Source organism: Myxocyprinus asiaticus, chromosome 13 (assembly GCF_019703515.2).
Source record: "Myxocyprinus asiaticus isolate MX2 ecotype Aquarium Trade chromosome 13, UBuf_Myxa_2, whole genome shotgun sequence".
NCBI classification, from domain to species: Eukaryota; Metazoa; Chordata; class Actinopteri; order Cypriniformes; family Catostomidae; genus Myxocyprinus; species Myxocyprinus asiaticus.
Genome location: NC_059356.1, coordinates 32032946 through 32046539, shown reverse-complemented (window position 1 = coordinate 32046539; position 13594 = coordinate 32032946). Strand labels below are relative to the sequence as shown.

The window sequence follows — 13594 nt, the reverse complement described above, 5'->3', positions numbered from 1 at the left end:
GCTTCAGAGCACTGAGCACCAGAACTGTCAGGCACAGGAACAGTTTTTTTCCATCATGGCTATCCATCTCATGAACAGTTAAAATATCCCATTGAGCAATAACTATGTGCAATACACAGTTTAGTCTTTTTTTATATTTATCCAACACATCTAACCTCTTCTGCCATTCATTCCTCTAGAAAAAAAAAACCATTTGCAATGTACATAACAGATTGCATTTGCACTGTACATAACAGATAACAGATTTGTATTAGATTTGCACTACGTACGTGTGTGTGTGTGTGTGTGTATATACGTATGTGTATAATTATTTTTTATTATTATCTGTCTTGCTGCTGTTTTTGTGTTGTTTTTGTATTGCTGTTCACTGGAAGCTCCTGTCACCAAGACAAATTCCTTGTATATGTAAGCATACTTGGAAATAAAGCTGATTCTGATATATATATATATATATATATATAATATATGTATATATATATATATATATATATATATATATATATATATATATATATATATATATATAATCTTTGTCAAGTAAATTAATCCTGTTTTAAGGATGTTTTGATATTTTACTGTTAAACAAGAAAAAAAAAAAAAGACAAAAGACTGGTTTCTCTGGGTTGGATGGAGATGGAAAAATGAATAGGCTGCATTAAGGTTACAAGCAGTGTCTCCATGGAGAGACTTGTGCTCTCCTCTTACTGATGTATAGCTGCTGCTTCAGCCCAGGCCACTTGCCATCAGCTCTCCCTGAGGAGCATTTTTGGACAGCTTCGACTGCACGGAACGAAGGGCCCGAGCAGCCCCCACACGCAGTGTGTCTCCTATCAATATACACCAAACAACATTCCTAATGATGTACTCTGTCATTTCAACCCATTATCCCGAGCTGTCTCTCACTGCTCAATAGCCCGAGCAGAGCGCCGTGCGCGGGCGGATGTCATACTGTGCTCAAGATATCAATCGCTGATATCATATCCATGTTCAACAGCCGCACTCCAAAATCCTCCCCCACATGTACACATACGCACACACAGATGGCAGCAAGTTTGAGGCTAGTAAAATACAGCAGTGAGAGCTAGAGGAAGAGGAACTGCTGTCATATCTCACCCCTGGGGCAATTGTGTGGTTTTGTTTGTGTGTGTGTTCTCTTGTGCGGTAGGTTTTAAAAATCAGTGCACATCCATCTAACTGGAAGCCTCTCTCTGTAGATAAGACAAGACCTCCAGGCCAATGGGATCAGAGTGTATCCACAGAGAGAATATGATGAGGATGCTGAAGACCGAATACTCAACGATAAGATTAGGGTATGAGGACACTTCTCTGGGACTTTGTTGCTGTATTAACAACCCATTAAGACCTCTTGACTTAATTTGTGGTACTTGCAAGCAAGCATCACTATTAATATTGCTTTTCCTTAGGGTTAGGGATTTAAACAAACCCCTGATCCTAAGTATTACAATTTGGGGAATAACTTGGCCCATACTGTTTGTGCTACAGACATGAACAAAACCCCAAAACATGTTTCTTGTTGAGAAGAGGTCTGTAATTAATGTGGTGTCATTCCCTTAGTGATGATCAGACTTACACTTTTAACATGGTGGACGATAAAATGGGCTTAAAGGAGAGACCTGAAACATATCTAGAGATGAGAATATCATAGAGACTTGGGGGTGGGCTCTTTTGGCTTGGGCTAGAAGGCAAACAATAAAGCAACACCCTAGAAACCACATAGTAAAGCACTAAAAACTACTCCACAAACTTTAGCTATTGCCTAGCAATGCTTTGACCATCAACAACCCACTAGCATTATGCCAACAAGTTTTGCATGGGCAAGCACTACTCACATTGTCTTCAGAAAATGTAAAAATCTCGTTTTTATAAACGGTTTAACACTAAGCTTGATAAACTAAGATCATGATATATAGCAAGTGAAGAGAAGTGTTAATTTTCTCTCAATTCTCTCAGGAAAACATCCCCTTTGCAGTAGTGGGAACAGATAAGGAACACCAGGTGAATGGTAACAAAGTGTTGGGAAGAAAAACAAAGTGGGGGATCATTGAAGGTGAGATTCTGAAGAAAGCCATTACATTTTATCTGCTGTGAAAAGTGTAACTGTAACGATTGTCAAAGATTATTGCGTAATGCTGTCTGACAGTTTTCAAAAGGCTTTGAAGGTCCATGGTTTAATAGTTTATTCAACACTGCCATCAAGTGGTCTTTGTAGAATTTGCAGTGAGGCAAAATCACCAGATGAATTCATGAACTTATGCCTTTTGTGCTTTTTTTCAAATTGTATTTCAGTTGAAAATGTTGCACATTGCGAGTTTGCACTCTTGAGAGATCTTCTTATTAGGTAAGTAATGCCCAGTATTTTTTATTGACGTGTCTCAAATTATATTTAGCAAAACTACAACCCCAATTCTGAAAAAGTTGGGACAATAGAGTGATTTATAAATTATATTCACCCTTTGCTATATTGAAAGCATTACAAATACACATTATATGATGGGTTTTCCTTGAAGTTCATTGTTTTTTGAAAATGTACAGTAATTTCAAATCAGATGATTGCAACACGCTCTAAAAAATTGGGGACAGTCGAGTGTTTACCTATGCCATGGGCACTGACACACCCCTGGCCCATACAGACACTGACTTTTGGACCTGATGCTAATAACAGCTTGGATGGTCCTTTTCCTCTTTGGCCCGGATAACACGATGGCTTTGTTTTTTCAAAAACTTTTTGAAATGTGGACTCTTCAGACCAAAAAACACAGTTCCACTGACAACCTAAGAGACTGAAAGTTGCAGGCAGGGACAGCTGAGAAGGGCCCTGAGCACCCCCATCTCCTGTGAGCTTAGTAAAGGACAGGTTAATTAGAAAGTCTGATAGGGTCAGTCCAGGTCACAATTTAAGCACCCACACCATAACTGTTGGAGGACTGCCAGCTGACAGATGGTGTGAGAGTGAGTCCCTTCTGAAGCAGGAAACAAAAGATGACCGTTACAGAGCTGTACATTTCTCACTTGCGTATCACACGTTTTAATCTGTCTCCCATTGTAGCAGAGATCAAATTGCAACTAAATCACACCTCAAGAAATAATTTTCTTAATCGGTATTGTTGTCTTATTTTCAAGTAAAGATATCTAAACACCCCAAAACAAGGAAAAAAAATATTGAGCAAGTTATTTTTGTTGGCAAATTTGCCAATCTTGTTTTAAGCAAACATCTAAAAAAAAAATATTGAGGTTTTATTTAAAAGGATAGTTCACCAAAAATGAAAATTCTCATGATTTACTCACCCTCCTGGTATCCCAGATGTGTATGACTTTCTTTCTTCAGCAGAACACAAGTGAAGATTTTTAGATGAATATTTCAGCTCTGTAGATCCATACAATGCAAATGAATGGTGGCCAGAACTTTGAAGGTCCAAAAAGGACATAAAGGCAGCATCAAAGTAATCCATATGACTGCTGTGATTAAATCCATAACCTCTAAAGCAATATGATAAGTGTGGGTGAAAAACAGATCAATATTTAAGTTATTTTTTATCATAAATTATCCTCCCTGCCCAGTAGGGGGCAATATGCACGAAGAATGTGAATCACCAAAAACAGAAGAAGGTGAAAGTGAAGGAAAAAGGACTTAAATATAGATCTGTTTCTCACCCACACATATCACATCTCTTCAGAAGATATGGATTTAACCATCAGAGTCGTCCGGAGTACTTGTTGCCGTTATGTGGATTTTGGCACCTATATTGTATGGACCAAAATTGCTGAGATATTCTTCTAAAAATCTTCATTTGTGTTCTGCAGAAGAAAATACTACACATCTGGGATGGCATGAGGGTGAGAAAATGATGAGAGAATTTTCATTTTGGGGTGAGCTAACCCTTTAAAGCAAGAAAGTAACTATTTGCCAGTTGCTTAAGAAAAATACACTTTAAAATATATTTTCTGAGAACTAGTTTCATTTTGTAACACAATTCTGCTTCTCAAGTACAGTAAATCTATTTTATCTATTTTATATCTTCAGAAGTGAAACAATAGGTGTGGGTGAGAAACAGATCAATATTTAATTCCTTTTTTAACAAATGTTATGTACAACCCCATTTCCGAAAAAGTTGGGACAGTATGAAAAATACCAATAAATGATGTAAATGATATTCACCCTTTGCTATATTGAAAGTACTACAACTAAACATTATATGATGTTTTACATTACATTTACATTGTTTTTTAAATGTACAGTCATTTTAAATCAGATGATTGCAACACACTCCAAAAAAGTTGGGACAGTCGCGTGTTTACCACTGTGAAACATCACCATTTCTTCTAATAACACTTAAGCATTTAGGCACTGAAGACACAAGTTTAAGTTTAGAAAGTGGAATTTTCCCCCAATCATCCATTATATAGGTCTTCAGCTGCACAATTGTACAGGGTCTTCGTTGCCGTATGGTGTGCTCCATAATGCAGTACACATTCTCAATTGGAGATGGGTCAGGACTGCATGCAGGCCATCCTAGCACCCACACTCTCTGCTTACACAGCCATGTTACTTGTAATCTGGTCAGTATGTGGTTTGAAGTTGTCCTGCTGGAAAATGCAGGAATGTCCCCGGAAAAGACAGTGCTGGATGGCAGTATATGTTGCTCCAAAATTTTTACATATCTGTCTGCATTCATGGTGTTTTCACAGATGTGGGATTTACCCATGCCATGGGCACTGACACACCCCTGGCTCATACAGACACTGGCTTTTGAACCTGACGCTGATAACAGCTTGGATGGTCCTTTTACTCTTTGGCCCGGATAACACAATGCCTGTGTTTTTCTAAAACTTTTTGAAATGTGGACTCTTTGGACCAACAAAAACACAGTTCCACTGTTATACTTTCCATCTAAGATGAGACCGAGCCCAGAGAAGTCGGCAGCGCTTCAGGACAGTGTTGATGTATGGCTTCTGCTTTGCATAATAATGTCTTAACTTGCATCTGTGGATGCAGCGGTGAGTGGTGTTGACTAACAAAGGCTTACTAAAGTTATCCCAAGCCCATGTTCATGATATCCATTACAGATTAATGTTGTTTTTTAAGACCGTGACGTCTAAGGGATCAGAGATCATGCACATTCAGAAGTGGTTTTCGTCTTGCCCTTTACGCACCGAGATTTGACCAGATTCCTTGAATCTTTTAACTATATTGTGTACTGTAGAGGATGAAATGCCCAAAATCCTTCCAATTTGTCTTTGGGGAACATTGTTCTCAAAGTGTTGGATTATTTGCTGAAGCACCTGTTGGCAAGTTGACAAGTCTTGAATGATCCTTACTCTTGAAGGACTAGGCTGTTTTTGGAGGCTCCTTATATACTATGACACAATTGCCTCACCTGTTTAACATCTCCTGTTTCACATCGCCTTATTATTTCAACTCGTCAAATTGTTATTAGTCTTAAATTGCCCGTCTCAGCTTTTTTTGGAGCGTTGTGCAATCAACTGATTTGAAATGATTGTGTATTTAAAAAAACAAACAAAAAAACAAAATGAAATTCAGAAGGTAAAACATAATATAATGTGTAGCTGTAGTGCTTTCAATATAGCAAAGGTTGAATATAACTTACAAATCATTCCTTTTTGTTTTTTTTTTCATTTTTCATACTGTCCCAACATTTTTGCAATTGGGGTTGTAGTTTAGTCATGACAACTCTTTAGCATGTTAATGCTTTGCTGCAGAGCAAATACAAAGATTTGCTACTGCTAGAACATGTATTTAAAAAAAAAATAAAAAAAAATAAATAAATACATTTTTTATACCTTTCAAACCTTTAGTTCAATATAAATCCACACAAATAATTACTATTATTTTACACTGCATATTTCCCTTGGGAAATGTTGTGAAATCAAAATTGATAATACAGTATGCGCTACTGCAATCTGCATTAAGGTCCCATCTGCAAGATTTGAAGGACGTCACTCACAACATCCACTATGAGACCTACAGAGTGAAAAGACTCAACGAAAGCAATGCCAATGGACTGGCTCTTTCACCTTTGACCCTGGAGAATGGTACCCTAGAGAAAAGCGAAGCAGAGAGTCACCTTTGAATGGAACGGAGCTCAACAAGTGCACACGTACGCCCTTAGTCTGTCCCACCTCTGTCTAAATGGGAGAGATGAACATTTCACTTCTAGATTGTCATTGATGGAAAATTTACACATTTGACTAAAGACTTTTCTGCTTAGGCATGTAAACTTCATTTATGAGTCTATTTTTTAAATGAATCTATATTATGTGGATGGATCTGGGATATAGGCCTGGGAAAGAATAATGGGTAGAATTGAACCAGGTTTTTGCAAAGATAATTTTTCTCTCTATTTTTTTTCTCTCTCACTCTCTCTTGTTCTTTATCTTTTACACATTTCAAGTGTTTTCTGTTCATGCTCTATTGAATGAATGGCTTGGAGGGTTGGCATATTGGAGAACTTGTCCTACATGCCTGACACCCTCACTGGAAAAGAAAAATCCCATAATCCCTCTCTGTGCTACTTTGACTATTTACACTGAACTAGCAATGTGTCATACTCTTTTGGCTCATTTATTTTCAGAAGTAATTATTCTAGATTTTATTTTTTACAGTCAAATATGATCTTTGTTCTTTTTTAAAGAAGAGAAAAAAGAGAGAAAAAAACACTTTAGACAAATATTTTTGTTACCACAGCTGCTTTAGAGCTTAAGGTATTTTCTTAACAGATACTTTAAAATGTCTTCTTACTGCTTATCCATGAATGACTGCTGTGAGGAAACCCAGTGTGCTGATATAATGATGAATATTTCAAATAGAACCATTGACTTGTGAGGAACCACTATCTATTTTACTACTATCGATCTTTTCTAATTCAGTAATGGATAAAGGAATGAGAAAATGGGTAAAGTTTTGGTAAAGTTGTCCATGTCAATACTTTTGTTTGACATACAGTAATAGGTCAAGTTTACAGCTGTCACCTGTAGGGATGTTTTTTTTTTCCTTCTTCTTTTTTTCTCATATCCCAGCTTAAAGGGATAGTTCACCTTTAAAAATTCTGTAATTTACTTATTACACTCATTGCATCTTTTTTTTTTTTTTTTTTTTCATACAATGAAAGTGAATAGTGACTGAAGTGAACATTCTTCCTAATATCTTCTTTTGTGCTCCATGGATGAAAGAAAGTTACATGGGTTTGAAACAACATGAGGGTAAGTAAATGACAACAGCATTTTTATTTTTAGGTGTCCCTTTCCCTTTAATGTGAAGAGTTGGCTATAAGTAAGCAATTTGTAAGTTGATTGCTCTGAAAAGTATAAAAACTGTGGCTCTGTGGCACTATCAGAACAAGCTCTTCTTGTTTGAGCATTCCAACCATCCCAACATGGCAACATTGGCTCAACCAATGGTGTGAGTTTGGGGTGGGACTATCTGTCCGACAAACCAGTGGCAGATGGGGAATGTTCAAGAAACCTGTTTGAAAACAATCATTATTCTCGCAATTCCACTTGGTGACAGTAGTGGTGCAAAATTTACACACTTCACCTTTAACTTACTGTTTAAAGGTGCACACTGTCCTATTTACTTTCCTTCACTGCTTGTCCAGAGTCTGCTTATATACTGTACATAACCATATTGTGTTTTTATTTTCTATCACACCATCACGTTTTTTTACTCAACATGTATTAACAGCTTCATCATGATTTCCTTGTTATCAATATTAATGTACATGTAAACACCATTGATTTATGATAAAAAATAATAATAATAATTGCCACCGTTCAATGTTCATGTGGAGCCATTGATCAATTCAGTTGGTTTCATTGTAGATTGTGTTAATATTATGAGGCCTAAAGTCAGAATGTGTGCATAATCAGCTTGTCTATGATAGTTTTACTTATAGTGACTTGGAATAGTAATGATTTCAGGATGGTACCATAAATACCTAGGAAAAAAGAGCTTTACTAAGAACTTACAGCGAGACAGAGCGTCTCCATGCATTTTAAAACCTTAATCATACCTCAACAGTCGCTCCACCTTTGATGATCCTTTTTCTTCTGGTGTCCTCTGTTTCCAACTAAGTTTTTCAAATGTCACACTTATTGTTTGTTATAAAGCTTCTGGGTGCCAAGTGAATTGTTCAGGATAATAAGACTGAGCGGAACATTGGTGTATATGGTAAATGAGCCTACCATTTATATCATGAACATAAGAGTATATATTTTGATTATGTTTATAATTTAATGTAATTTCATTAGATATCAAACCAACTGACATCTGCAAACAAATGATGCTAGAGAGCAATTACTTTTAACCAACTGATCCCAAAGTAATTTTCATATGAAGTCAGTTTCCCCTCAAGTTTACATAGGTGTCATAAACTCGTAACCACAGGTGTAACCACAGGTGCAGTTCATCACATTACAACGCTTGATGATCCTTTTTCTTTTGGTGTCATTAGTAAAAAGTGTCATAACTTGTCTGTGATAAAACCACTGAGCACCAAGTGAAGTGTTCAGGATAAGAGCCTTCTTTGTGGCAATTCAGGAACACAAACATCAGGCTACATTTGTGAAAATACAGTAGCTTTTTTGGGACTCTTATATAACACATTCTTATAAAACAGAGGCCCAGCGGCCTGATTGAAACGTCTTTTATCAAGCTCTGTATGACAAGCACTTGTGGACCAGCAAAACACAATGCTTTTCTTCTGCCAGAGCTGTTTTAGTGCCTTATGTATAAAAGGATTGATCTCTGGGGTCAAAACACTTTATAAAAACAGTATGGGTGAGAATAGGCATATCACATTTGTGTGGGTCTGGTTTTGCCTACATTGTTGGGCCCACACTGCAAACAAATGATTTTCAAAACAAGTATTTTTATCTTGCTTTCCAATAAAAAGATCGAAACGTCCTTAAATTAAGATACATTTACATGAGAAGCAAAACTGCATAAGATATTAAGACTCGTTTTCAGATAATATATCTTGAAATAGTCTTATACATGCTTGAAACAAGAAAAAACTGTTCGCCAATGGGGTACGAAACAAATGCTTACATCAATCTCGAATTAAGCTTATTATTTTTACCTCATTGGCAAACAATTTTGTTTTTTCCTGTTTCTAGCCTATATAAGCTTACTTCAATATATATTATCTGAAAACAAGGCTTATTATAATAATAAGACTATTCCTATAATGTCTTAATGAAAATGAAAAACTGCACAAAGGTTTATGTGAGGGTTAGGTTTAGAGGTAGAGGATAAAAATTGTACTACATCAGTATAAAAACAATGGAAGTCAATGGAAAGTCCCCACCATGATAGAAAAACAAATCTGTGGGTGTGTGCTTGCGTTACATAAGACAAAATCAATGACTCAAAAATGTTGCTTGTTTTGTACAACTTTTACTAAAACGGTGTAGACTGAAACCAACCAATTGAAAACAACAACGCTTGTCTGACAAGGCACTGCAGCCATGAGATGGAGTTCATAAAACTGTTTACTCTTTCATTTCAAATTAACCACTACAACAGTATTTACAGAAGGAAATGTACCCTAAAGAAGCGTGACTTGTAACATGCCCCTGTCACAAGAGTGAAATAAAATACCAAATCAACGAGAAACATTTGAAATAGTCAGTGTGAGGCAGATCTCATTAGGCTATCAAACCACAGTCGCCCAACCCAGGTCTTTGCACCAGGATAAAAGTTGTTTTTACAGACCCTGTATGAATGTGAAAATCATTACTAATATTGTTTTAGTATTGTGTATAATTACATACAAAGAGCCAACAGAATAGCAGTAGTTTCCCTTTTTCTGTTGTTGAAAGGTCCTTTGTCTCAAATAATAATAATAAAAAATATCCTGACATACTGTAAGTTAGTTGGGAAGAGTTAAGAAGAACATTTTATGTATTCTGATTTATTCTATTAGCTTAACATTAAAAGTGCCAGACATTTAGAGTAAAAAGCAAGCTGGAGGGTGAACATAATCTGTCAACACGCTGGATGTGGTAAGCTAATAAAACTCTTTCATAGAGCAAGAATTAAATAGCACTATTCATGGAAACTGACCTTGCAAATGGTTTGAATTTACAGTGTAAATCAGACCGAACCACTTCACCAGATTTATCTGGTAATAAAGCAAAATTCTCACAGTAGTACCAGTGCCTCATTGACTTGGAAAAACAATCCTGCTTTGGTCATATACGGAAGGCAGCAGGCATATGCACACAGCCCACACAAAGTCCATGTAGACGCACAATAAACATCTGTTAATATTCTTGCATTCAGCCCGTGTTAACATGTCTTTGATATTAGCTCAATATACAAAGTTAAACTAGCTGTAGTCTTTTGTACTATTGATTACTGATGTGATTCATCGCTAAAAGACATGAGCCTTTTTTGCATATCTTGCCTCTTCCACATGTTTGCTTGCCCTGGCTTGTTTTCGTAAGAGCAGTGTAGACGTGCGCAATTAGAGCCAAGCAGCATCAAAAGAAGTTAAAACCTTCTGACCTTTTGACATATTGAATTATATACTGTATATACAGATTACAGTTGGGTTAGTGCATGAATTCTTATCTTTATATTTTGGGTTCTATTGGGTGCAAAAAAAAAAAGAAAAGAAAGAAAAGTTCATCCCAAACGCTTAAACTCTCATTCCATACAAAGAGGAAAAAGGCTTGGGTTTTAAGTGAAAATGATGGTATTTATACAAGATTAATACAATATCTCCAACAGTTTCATATAATAGTCCTCAAATACTATGTAATGCCTTAGTGATATATTTAATAATTATTCTCTTTATTTCACCTGAAATGGTTCTGGTTTACATTATCAATGGAGGCACAAAAGATGAAAAGCTCTTTGTTGGAATTCCCTTCAGATATTTGCAAGTGTGTAAAAGCTGTTCTCTTCTTAAAAGGTGAATGGTGAATGTAAATAATGCAACATTTTTTCTGCTAGTAAATGACGAGACTTCAAAGCAACCATACACGGGGCTACTACTGAACTCAGGCAAATGAGCTGGTGCAGAATATTCAACATCCAATCCTGGACACAATTGAGTGCGTTTGCATGCATGATCTTATACTGATGATGCTTAATAAATTGACAATGTGTGTGGTCATGTAAATGCCTAAAACAGATTCCTTTATCGGGCTAAGGTCATTAACGGTTTAAGCATAAAGCTGATCACCACATGTTGATTTTTTCCCAATACTCAGATTTTGTTTTGCATGGAAACACCTATGCCAGTGTTCTTATAGGTGTGCAAGTTTTGTGTGCATGCCTGTTTATGTTTTAAGTATAATCCGATGATTTCAGGTCTCATGTAAACGCTTTTTTAATAAGGTGATTTTTGATAGTTATCGGCACATTGGTGTGCACGTAAACACTCTCATTGTGTACATTTACACACATGATTTTACATTGATTATGCAAAGCTGACAACATGTAAGGTTATGTAAACGGCTTAAACAGCGTTCCTTTATTGGGGAAAGTCATAAACGGTTTAAGCAAAAAACAATAGCAATCAGCACACATGGTTTTTTTCCCATTATCCCGGTGTCACTCTGCATGTAAACACTTCTATTGCAAAAACGTAATTTTCTTAATTAGTATTTTTGTCATGTTTTTCAGTAAAAAATATCTAAATATTCTTAAAACTATATATATTTACTTGACAAGCAAAATGGCATAAGATATTAAGTCTTGTTTTCAGAGAAATCTGACTAAATTTAGTAAACTTTATGCTTAAAACAATAATTAAAAAAATAAAAATAAAAAAAATTCTGCCAATGGGGTAAGAAAAATACATTTGTTTTCACTTTGAAATAAGTTTGTTTTTCTTAACCCACTGGCAAATTGTTTTTTTCTAGTTTGAAGCATTAACTTCACTAAATTTTGTTCGATTTATCTGAAAACAAGACAAAACATTTTATGCCATTGTGCTTGTCAAGTAAATGTATCATGTTTTAAGAATGCTTTGATATTTTTACTGGAGAACAAGTCAAAAATCCTAATAAAGAAAAAAAAATGTGTGTGTATATATATATATATATATTTATATATTTATTTATTTATGTATTTTTTTTATTTTTTTGCAGTGTTCTTTCCGACTTATCTAATGTGTGCAAGTGTTGTGCAAATGACTGTTTACATTTTGATGCCAAAGACTGAGAATAATCTGGCTATTTCAAATGTCATGTAGGCTAAATGCTGTTTTCTAGAGTTGTCAGATTTTTTAAAATAATGATTTGTGGTATTTTTCAGCATACTGGTGTGCATGTAAACACACTCAGTGTGTCTCTCAACCGAAAAGGCTTGAAATAGGTCAGTCACAAAACACAAGAGAAAGGACGTGCGGAAGGGTTAGAAAAGGCAAGTCAAATGAGTGTCAGCCTGACCTCTGTCAAACAGTGCATCCCTTTATTCCCTTTATTGCCCTTTATATATACTCTGTCAGCTGTGTGTCAACAGCGTGGTCACCAGAAATAGGCACCGCAGAGGCTGCAGTTATGCCAATCATCAACCTTGGCAAAAAGAAGCCGCAACAAAACCGTATTGCAAACAAAACTGTCGCTCACAAATCAACTCCACTTGCTCCACTATTTCCTGTCTCCTGTTTAAAAAACAAGTGTTCAACTTATAAACAATCTCATAGAGTCCTTGCAAATATAATAAATAACTAAATATGTGCAACATTTCAATAAATACCAATGATAAGTGAAAGCAAATAAATATGTAAAAACCTCAATTATTCGAAAGATAAAGTCACACAAGGTAGTGAGATTAAGAACCTCTTGGGATCTCGTTCGGATAAGCAACAGCCATTAAAAGGCTGCTTAGCTGTGACCCCCTCAATAATGAGGTCACTATGTACATGAAGAGAGATCAGCTGTGAGTGTTAATGTTTATGTTAATATTTTAGTAGATAAACTCCCTTATCTTTAAAGCCTAGAGAATTTGGGGTGGGCTGGGGTAGTGTCCCCTTTGAAAACAGTCAAATTATCCCAACCAGATCAGGGCCAAAGGGAAAGCGTCTGACGGTTTTTTTTTGTTATTAATTGTGACCACACCCTCTTTTGGAGAGAGATTTAGGTGTTGCAATGCTCCAAAGCATCTGTCATTAATCTAAAAGTTCACAAGTACATATCTGTAAAATTATTAGAAGAATAAAAGTAGCAGTTACATGTATTACCATACCTGACCACAGATTATTATAATATGCAGAGGTAAACACATTGCACAAGTTGCATACTTTAAAAACTACACAGTAAAAATGATTTTCTTAATCAGTATTTAAGTACTGTTTTCCAGTAAAAGCATCTAAACAGCTAAAAAAAGGATACTTTTACTCAAGAAGCAAACATGTTAGAAAATAAGACCTTCCTTTCAGAGAATATATCTTGAATTATGTTCATTTTTCTTACACTATCCACTGGAAAAATTAAAATGAGATTTACGCATTTCAGTTGAATGACAAATTCCCATCTGAACTGAGTATTCTTTAAACTGTGTACATATTATGAATTATGTGAATTATTTTGAATTATATGAAGT

At 35.7% G+C, this 13594-nt stretch overlaps 1 protein-coding gene across 7 annotated transcripts in view; it reads left to right on the top strand.

Moving 5' to 3' along the window:
• septin12 (septin 12) overlaps window positions 1-7799 on the top strand; it is a 103681-nt gene extending 95882 nt beyond the window's left edge. For 5 of the 7 annotated variants that reach the window (XM_051713842.1, XM_051713841.1, XM_051713847.1 and 2 more), the window contains 4 exons: window positions 1215-1310; window positions 1972-2068; window positions 2308-2359; window positions 5951-7799. In XM_051713842.1, the coding sequence (XP_051569802.1) occupies window positions 1215-1310; window positions 1972-2068; window positions 2308-2359; window positions 5951-6110 (405 nt within the window). In that variant the 3' untranslated portion in view covers window positions 6111-7799. Of the gene's footprint in view, window positions 1-1214; window positions 1311-1971; window positions 2069-2307; window positions 2360-3822; window positions 4656-4707; window positions 5930-5950 lie in introns of those variants that run through there. The other 2 variants (XM_051713846.1, XM_051713843.1) reach the window with 2 other exon arrangements.
• The last annotated feature ends 5795 nt before the right edge of the window (window positions 7800-13594 follow it).